Source organism: Wickerhamomyces anomalus, assembly GCF_001661255.1.
Source record: "Wickerhamomyces anomalus NRRL Y-366-8 unplaced genomic scaffold WICANscaffold_4, whole genome shotgun sequence".
Taxonomy (NCBI): Eukaryota; Fungi; Ascomycota; class Saccharomycetes; order Phaffomycetales; family Wickerhamomycetaceae; genus Hansenula; species Hansenula anomala.
This window is the reverse complement of record NW_017567113.1, coordinates 1,505,821-1,522,061: the sequence shown is the minus strand read 5'-3', so window position 1 is coordinate 1,522,061 and position 16,241 is coordinate 1,505,821. Positions and strand designations below refer to the sequence as shown.

Here is a 16,241-nt window from a genome sequence, read left to right as displayed (position 1 = left end):
AGTTGTTTTAGAAATAAAGTTGAAGTTGTAACTTGTCAACACCAATTTTTCAGCGTTTTTTCGAGATTTTTGATGAACGTTTTACTGAACCGTGGGATATGACAGACTTCCAACTACAGTATTAAACATTTGAAACTTTTTCTTTATGCTACTTTCTCTTTCTAGACAACAAACCAGATATTATATCAGTCACTGGTGTTTCTGCATTACCTCTCCCTCTACTGGAGCTCTCCTTGTTAGCTGCTCTGCTTGTTCCACTAGCAGCTTTTGCACCACCGCGACCACGACCACGACCACGGCCCCGTGTGGCTTTTCTTGGAGGTGATGGTGTCTTGATAACTTGAACATCATCATTATCACTTTCTGAATTCACAACTTGCACATCGTCGTCATTAAATTCGTCATCATCATCGTCATCATTGTCCGAATTAACAACCTGGTATGGTTTTTTTGAAGCAGTGGCCCTTGTGGATTTTCTTGATGGAGCAGATGGTTCTGGCGATAATGGAACTTCATTGTGATCGTTATCATTATCTAAATCCAAATCTTCATCGGAATCCACAACAAAATCATCAGATTTTGCCTTTTTTTGAGATTTTGCCTTACCCCTTGTTGAGGTTTTCCCTGTATCAGGTTTTGCAGTTCCTTCTCTTGAACTCCCTGTTGTAATTCCACGTTCTTTTTTAATTTTTTTCAAAATTGTTTTGAAATCATCATCAAAATTTAAATCATTACTTTGCATAAATTGTTTAACTTCACTAGCCATTTCGGTATCAACGAACTCTTTCAATGCGGATTTATCCTCTTTGTCCACAAATTGCCTAATAGCATCATTAAGACCTTGTTCAGGTAATAAAGATAATTCAGCTTCTTTCAAGAAATTATTAATTAAAGTTTCAACGTGAATACCTTCAGCACCTTCACCATCATCACCATTTTCTCTTGAAAGTGATATTTTACCAATTTTTGAATTCAAACCATTAAGATTTTTATCCTTTTTATGGAATTGCACAACTGAATTAACATTAGCAACTTTCCCCACAAATCTATTACTAAATCTTCTTGGATTCTCCACTTCATAACCCCCTGAATAATCAACTCTTAATCTGATTAGAGGTAATGGTGGTGATTCATCATCTGGATTCTCCAATTTATAATCGTCATTTGCTTCTTTGATCAAATTTTCCACTTTTTCAATAAGGAACTGAGTAACTTCATTTTTATAAGCAAGTCCTGGTCTTATAGCTGGTACTGTTGATAATGAAATTTCCAGCATATGGAAAGGTCGTACAGTTTTCAACTTGATTGGTTCCAAGTTGTAATTTTTTTGATTAACATTAAGGATGAAGACTTTTTTCTCAACCGCTTCACCTTCACATAATGAAGTTGCCACTGATGAACCAGGTTGTAAAGTTTCAAACCCAGTAGCTGCATTAGGGACCGTATATGGTATACATTCATGTTCATGCCCCCATATCACCAAGTCCAAAAAGCTTGGAAGGAAATGCTCTGGTAGATATGCTGTGTTTGTATGAGCTGTATGATTTTGATGAACACACATTAGGTTGAACCATTCATCTGTTTGTATAGATGGTAAACTGAATTTAACTTTCCCATCTCTAAAAGTTTTGAATAATCTTTCATCACGAACACTAGCTAATCCAAATAACGAAAGTTTTGTTAAACCTTTCTGTAATAGTAAAGGCGTTATGTTAATATCATCACTTTGAGTAACTCTACCAAAATGATTAATCAACCCGCTAACATTCAATAGATCCAATGGAGAAAGTAAACCTTGACCAGAAGCATCATCATGATTACCACTTATACTGAACACTGGTATGGATATGTTTAGATTTGGATCTTCATAATTCACACTATTAAACCCATCATCAAATACTAATGAAGGATCACTCAACAATTCCAATTCACAAGGTCTATCACCAAAACAAGTTCTTCTAAGGATTTTCATAACATGGTATAGTGATTTCTTTGTAGGTTTATTTATATGGAAAAGATCACCAGATTGTAAAACCATATCAACATCATTATCTCTTGCAATGTACATTATTTCTTCAAAAGTTTTCCACGCATCATCACCACGGACCGGGTCGTTCTCGTTATAACCGACATGGTTGTCTGTCGTTATGAGGATCCTTATGGTATCTGGACCTGGCTCAATTGGACCTACTTGGGGCATGACTGGTGTCTTTTGGTTGCTGATTCATAAATTCACTTTCAACTTGTCTTCTGTTGAAGTTTCGCGTTTTTTTGATCTGGTATTTCGCGAATTGTGAATCTTTCAGATCATAAGTTATAACCATCAACGATCATCAGAGACCAGTACAAAAACACGGGCTTTGAACGGTGAAACGTATATAAACTGACTGTAGTTCGAGCAAAAATTTCCTTTCAACTTCATAAGCCCATTTTTTCCGTTACAAGTTGAAGAAATCGCGAGGGTGTTGGGATGGAGGGGTGGTTTCATACAATTGTCCCACTGGTCTCGAGAATGGAGTGATTCGATATTTATGGCACCACCATCTGCAAAAAGTATAAAGATCAACATATTTGACACAAAAAAAGATCAGTCTACGAGATGAATATCTCCAAGATGATATAAATATATTATTACCCATGATATGAAAGAGCCAAATCCAATGCTCAACTAATAAGATTGAATAAAAGAATAACCCATAGAAGTGAATATTGATTTTTTTTTAAATTGATTGATTGATTAACTATAACAAGAATGATAGTTGAGCCTAATGATTCACACATCCTCTTCTTATAATGATAAAAACAAAAATGTATGCTTATGATAGTTTGTGAGATTGTTAAATAAATACTAATCAAAAGATTTAAGCATCAGTTGGTTCTGGTTTAGCAGCTTCAACAACTTGTTTGTTCTTGTGAGCTTCATCATTCAATCTTTTTTTGTTCAACAAAAGTTTGATGCTGTTGTTTTCATTGTATTTGTACAAGACAGCAGCACCGGCAGTTAAACCAGCAGTGATACCAATAAAGTAGACAACCCATTGGACAGCAGCTTTTTTACCAGTTGGAGCTGAAGCGTTCATAGCAACATGGGATCTTGAGAAAGCTCTGATAGCAGTTGGAAACATTGTTGGAAATAAGTTATTTGATTGAATTGTAGATTGAACTATGAAGCAAGTCGTAGTTTATTCGATTTAAACTCGAGTATTTTGAAAGAAATTTTGTTATTGATCTTATTGGGCCATTTCTTGACTTCCTAATTGGGAAGTGTAAAGTGAAAAAAGTCTGTATTACATAATTCATAGCCAAAAGTAGACTATTGCCTAATCGGGACATTTCCACTCTTTTTGCCGTTTTTGTTTTTTTTTGCAGTTTTAAAAGAGCAGCTTTATTATCTCCTGAGAAGACAGACCAGAAACAACAACCATCCAATTCGACCGTCCAGAATGTCCTCTATCATGCTAGCAGCTACCAAGAAAGCTGTCTGGAAACAAGTGGTGGTGCTACCAAGAATTGCTGCTATCCCAGCAAGATCCATATTCACATCATCTAGTTTATATTCAAAACCATCAGCAATTACTAAATCACCAATATTCCTACAAGCTCAAAGATTCCAATCATCATCTGCTGAAAAAGCTGCTCAAGTCCCAGAAGAAGTTAGAAAACAACTAGGTCAAGAGACTCCAGCCAAGATCTATACTTATGAAGAGATCAAAAACTTGGTTACAAATCCGGATCCAAATAAACTTTTAGTTGATGTTAGAGAACCTTCTGAAGTTCAAGAATATGCAATTCCAAATTCAATAAACATACCATATAAATCAACACCTGGTGCTTTAGATTTATCACCAGAAGAATTTGAAGATGTTTTCAAATTTGAAAAACCTGATAAAGATAAAGAATTAATTTTCTATTGTGTTGCAGGTGTTAGATCAACTGCTGCTGCTGAATTGGCTCAAATTTTTGGTTATAATCATTTGGGGAACTATGTTGGAAGTTTAAATGATTGGAAGGCACATGAAAACATTGATTTAGAACATAAAGATACCATTTCTGAAAAGAAATAGAATGATTTATTCACCTAATTCACACCTTGTACATATTTCTACAGCTTTTTTTTATAAGTTTCATTAATTTAAAAACACAACATACATGAATTGGAAAGTAGGTCCTAATTTCTTGGTTTATTAAATTCCAACTGTTTGAATTCTTTACCCAATCTTCTTTTTCTCTTTCTTTCCATAACTTTTTCTCTTTGTGAAGCCTTCATAGTATCAAATTTATGTTTTTGAATAATCTTTCTTTGTTCACTTTTCTTCAAATAAAATTTACCACCATTAGTACCTTTATTTTGTTCTTTATATTTTTGTAAAACTTCTTTTTGAAGATCTTTATTCTTTAAAGAATCTAATCTTGATTTTAAACTTTTAGCTTGATATTCCATATCTCTTACTTCTCTATCACTTAATTTGTTTTTAACTTTTGGATCTTTCAACATTTTATTTATTTGATCAATCTCACTCTGTCTATAATCATCCAAGAATTTATAATCTTTACGAACTTTTGATAAATCTGCTTTACCTAATGCTGTATCAAATCTAATATCCTTGTACAAAGTTTTATATTTTGGATTATCTAACCCAGGGATTTGTCTTATCTTAGAAACTGGTTTTTTCGAAGAGGCTTCCGTTGGAGCATGTTTACTTTTTTTCTTTTTATCATCAGCATGTTGTGTTGAATAACGTCCATTATTATTATTATCTTCTTCTTCAAATAAACCTTCAGAATCACTCCCACTTTCACTCTCACTATCATCATACCTCGTTTCCTTCACCGCAATCGGCTTCTTTTGTTCTCTGGATTTCTTTATAGGTTGTTTAGGCTGTTTTGTAGTGTTGCGTTCCTCTTTATCCATCTTGTCTTGAGCATTCTTTAAAGCACCAAATGATAGTGCCCCATATCCTTCATCGTCTGAATCTTCTTCTGATTCTGCATTCCGTAGCATTTGGTTAAGTACCTCTTCATCGTAGTCATCTTCCTCAAAATGAGGTCTCAAGTGTCTGTCCATTACGTGGTTTATACTCGTACTTGAATGTTTATGTTGTAAAAAGATTTCAATCAATTTAATTTTTTTAGAAGCTCATCTCTCATTTTCGCGAAAGGGAAGAAATGATTTGAGCACTACTTTTACAATAGAATTTTGAATTAAAGCTTTTAAGAATTCAAAGATTGAGATTATGTATGAAAAGATTGGGATGTTTTAAGTTTGGACCTTGATCAGCTAAAAAGATATGTTCAATTGTTTGGTTTTGAGCTGCTCTACAACAAATTTGAATCCTCAATATATACATGTCTTTTCTATTTCTCCTAATATACAAAACCATAATCCCATTATGCCATATGAAAAACAAACACTTATTAAACACACACTATTTCTCAATAGACTCTTTGAATTGTAATTGTCTTGAATGACGATCGAAAAAAGATGCAATTTCATTGATACTACCTTTTGTTGGATCTGTTTCTAATGATTTCTTATCCTCTGCAGAAAAAACTAGTTAGTAAAATGAACTTCACAAGTATACAAAATCAAAAACATACTGAAGGTGACTTTAATTATTGGTGCATTTTTAGAAGTAGCATTCAATAATTCATGATCTATAGAACATGCACCTTTTAAAGCTGGTGGGATCTGTGAAAGGAATAATCTCCCGTTTTTACCACCTTTGTCTAGGGGATTGAATTTGACAACGACTTTGGTGAAGTATTTTGTAATCATTGTTTGAGAGCACCACCAAAGTATTAAAAGTTGAAACTAGTTACGTCTAATTGTTAATGCTCCAAAATTCGATTTCGTTGGTCCTGAAAAAAAAACCATTCGAGAAATTCGCGAAAAGGTCGTTGATTTTACCCGCAAAATGCAAAACGAGTTCGCGAAGCCAATTTTGACACATAACTTTGGATCAATTATATTTGGCATAGTTGAAGAGATTATGTTGAGAGAGTATTAGTATTGGGTTGATGGTCTTACAGATGTTATAATTAAATGTTCTGACAGCTCCAAAATGAATCTAAAGTCTTATAATAAATCTTTTATTAAAACTATTGAACTAGTGAGAACTAAATGTCATCCAACGAACCAAGCGTTTAACTTTATTTCCTTTCATTATAACTCATCATGATCATTTGGTGATGATGACTTCCCAGATTTCTTGATTTTCTCACCTTTTTGAACTTTCCCAAGATACTCTTGCTTTTTAATAACTTTACCAGTAGCTTCTTTTGTTGAATCAAACTTGGTCAAGAATTGAGAAATATCCTCTTTAGTTAAAGAACCTTCATGTCTAACAGGTTCATCATCGTTATCAAAAAAGTAAACAACAGCTTTAGAGCTTTTCTCTTCCAATTGATATTTTTCATAAACATTTTTTTCTCTTTCTCTTAATGGGAAATATGCAAAATCCACAATTCCCAAGAAATCAATAGCAATAGATTTCAATAACGGTGATAATTTATCCTTTCTTGTAAAGACAACAACTTTTGGACGTGCTGATTTAGAATCATGTAACCATTCATTCAATCTTTCTTCAGTTGCAATTCTTTTAACATAATTTTTTATTCTACCAATGGCAAAGTCCACAATCCCTTTAGTATTTCTTGCACCAACGTATTTTTCAGTAGCATGCCCATATTTGATTGGATCCGATTTCTCTAAATTGATCTTTGGAGGTCTAAATCCCAAGATTGTTGGATAACCTTCAATTTTATATTTGGAACAAATATGTTTATTCTTTGCATAATCACAATTCACCGCAGCAACTTGAACGATATCTTTTAAATGCTTTGCAGCTTTGGTATAGTCTTTTTTCAAACTTCTACAATGACCACACCATGGGGCATAAAATTCAACAATTGTTGTATGATTTGAATCCAAGACAACCTTGTCGAAGTTTGTTGTGTCTAATTCAAAGACATCTGTGTTTTTGTAGAACCCCTGAGCCTGGACAGAGGGTATGAATGGGACAAGCGATAGAGCAGCTATGGTGGATAGCTTCATAGTGGCTTAGGTGTAGATGGTTTTTCGAATGGCTGTTTTCTTTGTTAAACACAAGCTTTTTCTATTTCTCTTGAGTTTCTTCATCGATTCAATCTCCGTGTTCCTGCGACAGGGCGAAAAAAAAATCATTCGCGACAGCGAAGCCTTTTCGTAGAAGGACCCTTTTTGTGAGGAAAATGTGGTCTTTTGAGTTGATTTTGGAGTGAATGAGGCTGGTACTGTTGAAATCATAATTGGTGGAGTCTTCAGTGCTGAGTGTTGGTGTTGGCTACAAGGGATTGGTGTGGATTTTTGTGACTTAGCTAATTCAAAGTCATCCACGAATCCAACGCGTTTGTATGTACACCGTATTCGTGAATCACTTGGATCAAGAGGCTTTGACGACACGATCAGCGTGTTCTTTGATGGCTTCTTTACGGTGTATGGACAGCTCGTATCTTGGAGACTGGAATGTTTGGTTGATGAATGGGGAACATACACGCTCTTTTCTGCTCCGCTGGTTTGTATTATGTACTGTGCTCCAAGAGTTAAAGTGCATTGTGGGATACACAATGGAGGAATGTTGCATCCAATGGGAATCAAATGTACGTCGAAGGGTCGAAATCAGAGAATGAATGGGGCTTGACAGTATGAGCCTTGAGGTGTATTACAACAAAAACATTGGAATGGAAACTGAGCTAAAGATTGTGTTGGTCTATTGCTTCTCCATAATTCTTATGTACTAGTGTTGAATTATTATATCGTCTTCACATTGCCAAGTTCTGATCCACAAAGAGTTCAAGCTTGATCCAACGGTTATTGTTTACCCAAGAACTATATCTTACGATCTCCTATGCTTATGCAATTGGGGTTAAGATGGTGGACCATAATACGAACGACGCGAACCAATTGTATATCTGCTTCAAACTTCAACAATAACTGGACAGTGGACACTGGATCTCACAGACCAAATAGGAAAACTTCAGTTGGACAAAAGACAAAGTCTCAAAGGATGAGGCTCAGAACCCAAGGACTACTAGGCTTCGATTATTCTCGCTTTCAAAATGATGTATAAAGGTTTTATTTGCCTTGGCTTCCTCCAACTGTTTTGTATATGTGATCTACAGATAAAGATTGTTTATAACTCTCTATAATACAAACATTTATCACTTTCTTAAATTTCCCTAACAAAATGAGTTTCACAAGGAATCCAATTCTTTTCATTAGCCAAATCACTTTCTGAATAATCTTGATGATAATCCTCAGCATCAAAATATTTCATTATTTTCTCCACCACAGTGACTATTTTATTATCCCATTTTGGTTGAAACTCTTCAATAACATTATTTATAACTTGGATTTGAGATTCATCATGATAAAAAATAGCAGATCTATATTGTCTTCCATGATCATCACCTTGAGAATTCAAACTTGTTGGATCATGAACTTTGAAAAAAAATTCACACAATGATTTCAATATGGCTTGATCTCCCTTATGATATGACACTTGTAAGACTTCAGCATAATCAGCTTCTCCAGAACAAACTTGTTCATAGCTCAATGATTCTTTATCGTCAACTTGACCAATACCATAACCAACTTTTAACCCATCAACACCATGGCCATAAAACCGTTTGAACAAACGTTCAGTACCCCAAAAACAACCACCTGCAAAAGTGATTATATCGTTCTTTGAAGGATCATACTTGATAGTTGGAGATATCACAGACATATCAGTCTCAATCAAGAGAGTTTTCAAGAGTTTCAATTGTTGAGTCAAGCTTTTTTGAGCTTTAAGCTCATCGGCATTTCGAAAACAATGTGAAAAAAAAATATTGAAAAGTTTCGGCCGATGGTGTTTGAAGCCCTGGTGTAAATAACTATTTCATTGTAAGGAGTTATAACCATACAGATAGATTGTGTAAGTGTTAAAGCTATTCATCTCTATTGTTTGGATCTCGGTTTGATTTAGAGCTAAGTAATCTATTTGAAGGCGCTACCAATTGGTGCTTCGTACGTGATCTGGCCTTTAATCTTGATCTTGCAGGATCCCATAATAGACTTGAACTACTTAGATAACTCACTTCGATTCAGCATATCACTTGCTTAAGAACTACCTACTCTAAAGTTTTTGTAAGCCAAATATACTACTTACCAATTGTATAATTCATTTTCCATTTGAAGGGGGTTCTATGGTTAAACTACCGTTTATTGAATCCTTATGGTTAAACCTATATGATGACATAACCACTTATATAATATCCAGACCATAAATTCCATTTTTAAAACAATAACCATAATTCTGAAGGCAAATTGAACTTTTTACTGCAATTAAATTGGATATAATTGTGCAATTGATCAAACATGTCAACCCTCACACCATACACATTATTCGCATTCTATGCATTAGAATCCAGACTACACAATGTTGAGAGAACTCTAAAACTATCTGATTTCAAGAAGAAATTAGGATTGGAACCAAACGTATTGGAACGTTCACCAATATTTGTCACTTGGAACATATTGGATAGACATGGCACTACACAATTGAGAGGGTGTATTGGGAATTTTAACTGTCTGCAATTGGAGCGAGGTGTTGCTGATTATGCCCTACTTGCGTGAGTACACATCTGATTAATCGATAAGGAGTGTGATACTGACTAATTTTACAAAGCGCTTTTGATGATTCGAGATTTGCTCCAATTACTGAAGCTGAGTTACCAAGATTGTCTGTCGGGTGAGTGTTCTTGTATTGTGCTGTGGTTGAATTAATACTAACTTGTTAGTGTCACATTGTTACAAAATTTTGAAGAAGTTGATGATCCATTAGATTGGGAATTGGGTAAACATGGTATTAGAATCAAATTCTCCAAGAATGGTGAAGAATATGGCGCTACTTTCTTACCAGATGTTGCTCCAGAACAAGGATGGGATAAGAAGCAAACAATACAACATCTGGTTGCTAAGGCTGGTTATAGATGGAGTAAAATCAATATTGAAGATATTCAAGTGACTCGTTATGAAGGAGTCAAGTCTAAACTTACTTATGAAGAGTATAAAGATTTTATGAAGTCAATAGAAGCATGAAATTGCTACGTCATGAAGTATAATGAAGATTATGTATAGGGTAAATTATGGTTAAATGGCTACAAAGGTATCATAATTCATATGTAGGTTTATCCTTCTCTCACCTATTTCAAACTATCCAATTTCTTCTCAATAATACTATGAATCAAAGATACTAAAGGAGATTTCTCATTCTGTATTTGAGAATTCAATTGTAATTCAACTTGTTTTTCAATCAATTTCCCAGTTAAATCAACTTCAATATTAACCAAATCCCCTATTTTCTTCAAAGTCATCACCACATTTTTCTGTGTATGTTCAATCATTGAAATACCAAAAGTCCCCAAAGAATGATTAACATGTGTTATAGTTAACGAAGTACCATCAATTGCAATGAACCCCTTTTCCACAATATAATTAATATAAGCCAGATCTGATATTTGGAAAGTATAATTCAATGCATTACCATCTTTTTCCACTTTAGCTATTTTAGCAGTAGTATCAACATGACCTTGAACATAATGACCACCAAATCTAACATCACCACCAACAGCTCTTTCTAGATTGACTTTATCCCCCACGGTCAAATCTCCCAAATTGGTTCTTCTCAACGTCTCTGGTGCTAAACCAACTTTGAAAGTGTCCTTATTGAACTCAGTCACTGTTAAACAAGTACCATTGATAGCTATTGAGTCACCAATATGGCAATCACCAAGGATAGGTGTGGCATTACTAATGGTTAAAGAGACACCGTTTCCTCCAGATTCCGATGTGTCGAGCTGCAAAAACTCCTGGACTGTTCCTATGTGCTCCACGATACCTGTGAACATGTTTGATATTGTAGTATATACTTTTCAGTGGTGGGCTTTGACTTTGGATTGTTTGAATGTTGGTGATGGTGAAATAAATCTGATGTTGATGTTTTCGCGATTATTGTTTCGCGAATGGCGAATAGTTTAAACGATTTAAAAGCTGCCCTAAAAAGTTTTATACATTTTCCTGAAGTATCAGAGAAATTATGGAGAGTCTATGTAGACCTTTACTGGGACCATTGTCGTTTGTCGTTCAGCACTTTATTGGGGAAAATGTTTGTACTTATCGGATCCGTGAAATCTTTCAGCAGAGCAATTTGAGCTCGGATTGACGTTAGTTCCTCATGTTAAATTGTTTTCAAATGAGTGTGGTGTCGGTATCATCAAAAAGGGTTATTATTCCACACATGGATAATGTTCACTCCTTGTGATTTTAAATGAATTTTATTTTTGGTTGATTCTTTGTCTAAGTATCTTCAATCTTAATAAACATCAGGGGTCTCAGGTTTATAGAGTCTCATGAACTAACACTTCATGGCTTATAATAACCTATGATCCTACCATTTTTTTTGAACCAAATTGTTAATGAGTAGAAAGATATGCTCTTTTTGAGTATTAAGCTAGAGTGAATGTGATAAGCAAAGCCTTTGATATCGAGAAACCGAGAATATGATGAGGTGATGTCTTCTCGTTTTTGTACAATGCTAGCGTTTATTATAATTCTACGTACTCATTTTAAAACTCACTACTCTGAAAGAATTGGATCCTAATCCTAAGAATCATAGATGAGTAAAAAAGAAATCAATAAACTGTAACACCTGTTTCAAATATATGGTTCCTTATTTATTGTTATCTTTTACGACCCATGATAATAATTCTTTGAATTGTATTTGATAATTTGTGATATTGCGAAAGAATATCATTGTTTAAACAGCAGCTTCCTTGGGTTCGTTTTAATCCCGATCTTCTTTGAACTCTAGTGTTCCAGATCATTTTAATGGATTTTTAATTAACCATAGAACGCTTGATAACTTCATCTCACCATAATCAGGGGAAATCTTCTATTGAAGTAAAATCTTTCCAATATTAAAGGTTCACCTCCAATACCAACGACTAGATCAGCTTAACCGGCTTCTGTTTCATCAATATGAGTGATAAGTTTGTTTTATATAACATTTCCGTTGTATTTGAAGAGGACTCAATTCTTTTCAGTGAGTTTAATGACAACACCATCAAGCGATACTTCGCTCTATTTGATTCGATATGATCTTATTGAGATCTGCTGATTTCAAAAATGAAAATAGGTCTCTAGGGTTAATTTGAAATGAGGTGTTACTCTAGCATCTTGAAGGTGGTCAACCAATTGATATCTAATGTTTTGTTCTTTAGTGAATATATCCCAGTAAATACCATTCAATTTCTAGTAATTTGTCTTTAATTCAGTCGAAATTTTACGGTTAGCGGCACATCACCATTTTTTCTGAAATCTTTTCCAAAACTTTTCAATCTTTTTTAAATTTAATCACAAGCAAACATTAATGTTATGGTTATTTCTCCCAACATGGTGATGCCGTCAGAGTTTGCATTGTAATAGTTGACCTGGATCATGTGAACAATTTTCCCTGGCTGTGTCGTCTTATAGTAACTTTGGAACATCACACTAGAGCTGTGTTTGGTGTCTGTCTCTCGTTTGTATGTCATGTTTTATAGATGATATTTTTGGATGTTGTTGTTGCTTTTCTGTCCAAGTTAAGTCCCTTCAATCTTAATAAACGTTAGGGATCTCAGGTTTATACAGTCTCATGAATTAACACTAGTTCATGGCTTATAGTACCTCATGATCTTACAATCTTTTTTGAACCATATCATTGAAGCGTAGAAAGATATAACTTTACTGAACATTACATATTAGTGATTTTGATTTCGATTCACCTTCCCAATGTCGTTAAAGTGGACGTGTTAGCGATGTCCTTATCGAGAAACCGAGAACATGATAAGAAGATCAACAATATGAACACCCCTGAAAGCGTATAAATACAACACGAATTGACACATGGACTCTACATTAATCAGCCTTATACGCCATATTCAATTGGAATAATGACTGTTCAAACTGAATCATGGCAAGAAATTGCCCAAAAGAAAAGAGAAGCTGTCTTCGCCAAAATCCCTAAAGAATGGATTATTGAAGTTCCATCAATTGAAAAAGTTTCAAACACAAGAGACTACTTGGACACAATCTTACCAAAAGAGGAAGTTGCGATAACTGATCAATCCTTATTGCAATTGAGTGAAAAGATTCAAAAAGGTGAATTAACTTCATTAGAGATAACCACAGCTTTTTGTCATCGTGCTGCTTTAACTCATCAAATAATCAATTCTTGTTCTGAAATTTTCTTTGAAAGAGCTTTCCAAAGAGCTAAAGAATTGGATGAAATTTTCAAAACTACTGGAAAGACAATTGGACCATTGCATGGAATCCCAATCAGTTTGAAAGATCAAGTTAATTTAGAAGGTTTAGATTCTGGTATTGGACTCATTTCAAAATTAAATAAACCGAAAACAAAAGATGATGAATCAATAATTGCAAAGATTCTTTATGACGCTGGTGCTGTGTTTTATGTCAAGACAACTACACCAATGGCAATGATGGCTCCTGATACAAACTCAAACATTTATGGACAAACCGTTAATGCATTAAACAGATTATTATCAGCTGGTGGTTCAAGTGGCGGTGAAAGCTCTTTGATCGGTGCTAAAGGTGGGTTGATTGGGTTATCTACTGATATTGGTGGTAGTATTCGTATCCCAGCTGCTTTCCAAGGTTTATTTGCGCTAAGACCATGTTCTGGTAGATTACCATATGCCAAAGTGACAAATTCAATGGCGTTCCAACCTATCGTTCCTTCAGTTATTGGTCCTTCTGCGAGATATCTTGACGATTTGAAATTTTTCGTCAAGACAATCATTGATGCTAAACCTTGGTTATATGATCCAAAGACACCACCAATCCCATGGAGAGAATATGAAGTTCCTGAGAAATTAACTTTTGGTATTATCAAGAATAACGGTATGATTACTCCACATCCACCAGTGGCTAGGGCTATGGAATTGATCAAATCTAAATTGGAGTCATTAGGTCATGAAGTTGTTGAATGGGAACATCCAATACCAAATTCTGAAATGGTCAAGAACTTAAACCAAATCTTTACAGCTGATGGTTATAAAGAAATTAAAGAAGCTTGTGACGAAAGTGGCGAACCTATCATTAAACAATTAATGGAAAGAAGAGCAGCCGGTAGAGAATTGTCAGTATCTGAACATTGGGCACAAGCTCAAAAAAAATATGAATCACAATTGATTTATGATAAATATTGGTTAGATACCGCTTCTAAAACAAGTACAGGTCGTCCAATTGATGCTTGGATTTCACCATTGTGGGAATCAACTTCATATCCAGCTGGTGAAACGAAATCTTATCATTGTTCATATACTTATCCTGTCAATTATATGGATTTAAGTTCAATGGTTGTTCCAATCACATCTGTTGATAAATCAATTGATAAACCATATGATAACTTCACCCCAATCAGTGAAAACGATTCATTGGCTCAAGGTGTTTATGATGCTGATTTATTCGATGGTATGCCTGTTTGTGTCCAAGTTGTTACTCCTAGATATGAAGAAGAAAGAGCCATATCATTAGCTGGTGTTGTTTACGATGCAACTCATTGAAATCAGTTATAATAATATAATTCTATATCGGTTTTCTATCTAACTCTTGTATCAGAAACTTTGAACTCCCCTTCACCTAAATGCTTTGTATCACCAATCTTTATAATCTTGAAATCATTGAAATCCTCTTTATTGAAATCTATGATAGTTACTGAAGTATTATAAACGATAATATCTTCATTATACTTCAATATTTTCAACAATGTTCTAATAGTACCACCATGTGAACATAATAAAATGTTTTTATGATGTTTATTCTCTTCCAAAATCTTATTGACTTGTTTTTGAATTCTTGAAACTAATGCATGTGAACTTTCACCATACTCTTTATAAGAAGACTTCCCATCTTTTTTAGCATACTCTATCGCATCTTGCATTTTCATTCCCTCGATAACACCCATATTACGCTCCCTTAAATTTGAACTAAATGTTACATCAACAGGTGAGGATAAATGTTTTTGAATGGTGGATGCAGTACCCTTACATCTTTTCAAATCACTTGAATAAATAGCATCAATTGGATAATCTTTGAATTTCTCACCAGCTAATTCAGCCTGAGCTAAACCTTGTTCATTCAATTCAGTATCTCTAATAATGTTAACCATGTGTTTCAAGGAGATCTCAATAATGGAAACTTACAAATGTCCTTGTAAAATTTTGGCAACGTTGTGGTTTGTTTGACCATGTCTCACGACAAACACTCTTATCACTTTATCATCTGTATTGATTTCACTCATATTCTGAGCTGGGTACTGTATAATGTTGTTTAAATAATGAAGTATTTGATAACATCATGACACTTTCTATTGTACTTGTGTTTTCAAAAATGCGTCCTTAACCAATATATCACGTGATCTGAAAATGACTAAGCAAACTGCTTATCTAAAAATTTTGTAACCCGGGCGTGTAGCGCAGTTGGTAGCGCGTTTGCCTTGCAAGCAAAAGGTCATCGGTTCGACTCCGGTCTCGTCCAGAGAACTTTATTTTTTGCCGGGAAATCCCCTTTTTTTGGAGCTTTTGAGGTTATATTTTTGAATATTATGATTATAATTTGCAAAATCCTTTTTTTTCAAGTCAATTCCGATGCTTCTTTGCTTTTTATTGGCTCATGTTGTTCAAAATTTAAGGCGATGAGCTTGAATCAGAAAAAAAATTATACCCGGTAAAAAACAAAACATTGGAAACGTGAACAGAACAACGACAAACAATATCAATGGCCAAATAGATCATACTCTCAATAGCATATAGAAAAAAGAATGAAATATCTGAAGAATGGTCGACAGTGAAGATACAGACCCCTCAAAGGACCTCAGTACAACGGATTACAATCCACAAGTTCCCGAAGATGAAGAGAAACAACAACATCTTCACAACCGTCAAAAACATCAGAGAGCTCCAGTACAAATTGGTGTGAATAGAAGACTCACAAAGATAGATTCGAGGATCCCTCAGGGAACTTTAGCATTTGAAAAATCCAAAGTTGGTGATATAAAAGTTGAACCTGGTAGTTTCCAATTCATATTTTGGTTCTTTATTGCAACAGAAGTACCCGTGATCACAGCATGTATTGGTCCTTTGGCAAATATGATTTCAGT

At 34.5% G+C, this 16,241-nt stretch overlaps 11 protein-coding genes and 1 non-coding gene across 12 annotated transcripts; 4 read left to right on the top strand and 8 right to left on the bottom strand.

Moving 5' to 3' along the window:
- Positions 1-673: 673 nt before the first annotated feature.
- On the bottom strand, positions 674-2,200 carry MRE11 (MRX complex nuclease subunit; the record flags this gene model as incomplete). Its single annotated transcript, XM_019180766.1, has 1 exon — positions 674-2,200. A coding segment is annotated over one exon (1,527 nt), but the record flags the coding sequence as incomplete, so codon positions are not given.
- Positions 2,201-2,861: 661 nt separating this feature from the next.
- WICANDRAFT_63728 (uncharacterized protein) lies at positions 2,862-3,125 on the bottom strand (the record flags this gene model as incomplete). Its single annotated transcript, XM_019183599.1, has 2 exons — positions 2,862-2,931; positions 2,983-3,125. 2 exons carry the CDS (start codon positions 3,123-3,125, stop codon positions 2,862-2,864), a joined length of 213 nt encoding a protein of 70 aa, XP_019038441.1.
- A 330-nt stretch (positions 3,126-3,455) lies between these two features.
- RDL2 (thiosulfate sulfurtransferase RDL2) lies at positions 3,456-4,064 on the top strand (the record flags this gene model as incomplete). The annotated part of the gene is made up of 1 exon (XM_019181987.1): positions 3,456-4,064. The coding sequence occupies one exon, from the start codon at positions 3,456-3,458 to the stop codon at positions 4,062-4,064; it is 609 nt and encodes a 202-aa protein (XP_019038440.1).
- Positions 4,065-4,168: 104 nt separating this feature from the next.
- RRP36 (rRNA-processing protein RRP36) lies at positions 4,169-5,065 on the bottom strand (the record flags this gene model as incomplete). The annotated part of the gene is made up of 1 exon (XM_019182031.1): positions 4,169-5,065. One exon carries the CDS (start codon positions 5,063-5,065, stop codon positions 4,169-4,171), a length of 897 nt encoding a protein of 298 aa, XP_019038439.1.
- Positions 5,066-5,426: 361 nt separating this feature from the next.
- Positions 5,427-5,776, bottom strand: MRPL44 (mitochondrial 54S ribosomal protein mL53; the record flags this gene model as incomplete). Its single annotated transcript, XM_019181975.1, has 2 exons — positions 5,427-5,539; positions 5,599-5,776. The coding sequence occupies 2 exons, from the start codon at positions 5,774-5,776 to the stop codon at positions 5,427-5,429; spliced, it is 291 nt and encodes a 96-aa protein (XP_019038438.1).
- A 387-nt stretch (positions 5,777-6,163) lies between these two features.
- Positions 6,164-7,003, bottom strand: MPD1 (protein disulfide isomerase MPD1; the record flags this gene model as incomplete). The annotated part of the gene is made up of 1 exon (XM_019180776.2): positions 6,164-7,003. A coding segment is annotated over one exon (840 nt), but the record flags the coding sequence as incomplete, so codon positions are not given.
- A 1,204-nt stretch (positions 7,004-8,207) lies between these two features.
- Positions 8,208-8,765, bottom strand: WICANDRAFT_79751 (peptide-methionine (S)-S-oxide reductase MsrA; the record flags this gene model as incomplete). Its single annotated transcript, XM_019184943.1, has 1 exon — positions 8,208-8,765. The coding sequence occupies one exon, from the start codon at positions 8,763-8,765 to the stop codon at positions 8,208-8,210; it is 558 nt and encodes a 185-aa protein (XP_019038436.1).
- Positions 8,766-9,397: 632 nt separating this feature from the next.
- WICANDRAFT_31713 (uncharacterized protein) lies at positions 9,398-10,120 on the top strand (the record flags this gene model as incomplete). The annotated part of the gene is made up of 3 exons (XM_019181870.1): positions 9,398-9,651; positions 9,708-9,770; positions 9,820-10,120. The coding sequence occupies 3 exons, from the start codon at positions 9,398-9,400 to the stop codon at positions 10,118-10,120; spliced, it is 618 nt and encodes a 205-aa protein (XP_019038435.1).
- A 104-nt stretch (positions 10,121-10,224) lies between these two features.
- RIB5 (riboflavin synthase) lies at positions 10,225-10,929 on the bottom strand (the record flags this gene model as incomplete). The annotated part of the gene is made up of 1 exon (XM_019183598.1): positions 10,225-10,929. The coding sequence occupies one exon, from the start codon at positions 10,927-10,929 to the stop codon at positions 10,225-10,227; it is 705 nt and encodes a 234-aa protein (XP_019038434.1).
- A 2,082-nt stretch (positions 10,930-13,011) lies between these two features.
- AMD2 (putative amidase) lies at positions 13,012-14,646 on the top strand (the record flags this gene model as incomplete). The annotated part of the gene is made up of 1 exon (XM_019183597.1): positions 13,012-14,646. The coding sequence occupies one exon, from the start codon at positions 13,012-13,014 to the stop codon at positions 14,644-14,646; it is 1,635 nt and encodes a 544-aa protein (XP_019038433.1).
- Positions 14,647-14,681: 35 nt separating this feature from the next.
- On the bottom strand, positions 14,682-15,383 carry WICANDRAFT_84847 (phosphoglycerate mutase; the record flags this gene model as incomplete). The annotated part of the gene is made up of 2 exons (XM_019185795.1): positions 14,682-15,234; positions 15,286-15,383. The coding sequence occupies 2 exons, from the start codon at positions 15,381-15,383 to the stop codon at positions 14,682-14,684; spliced, it is 651 nt and encodes a 216-aa protein (XP_019038432.1).
- A 163-nt stretch (positions 15,384-15,546) lies between these two features.
- WICANDRAFT_t90 lies at positions 15,547-15,619 on the top strand. The gene has a single exon. It is a non-coding gene; the product is annotated as a tRNA-Ala (tRNA).
- Positions 15,620-16,241: the final 622 nt, after the last annotated feature.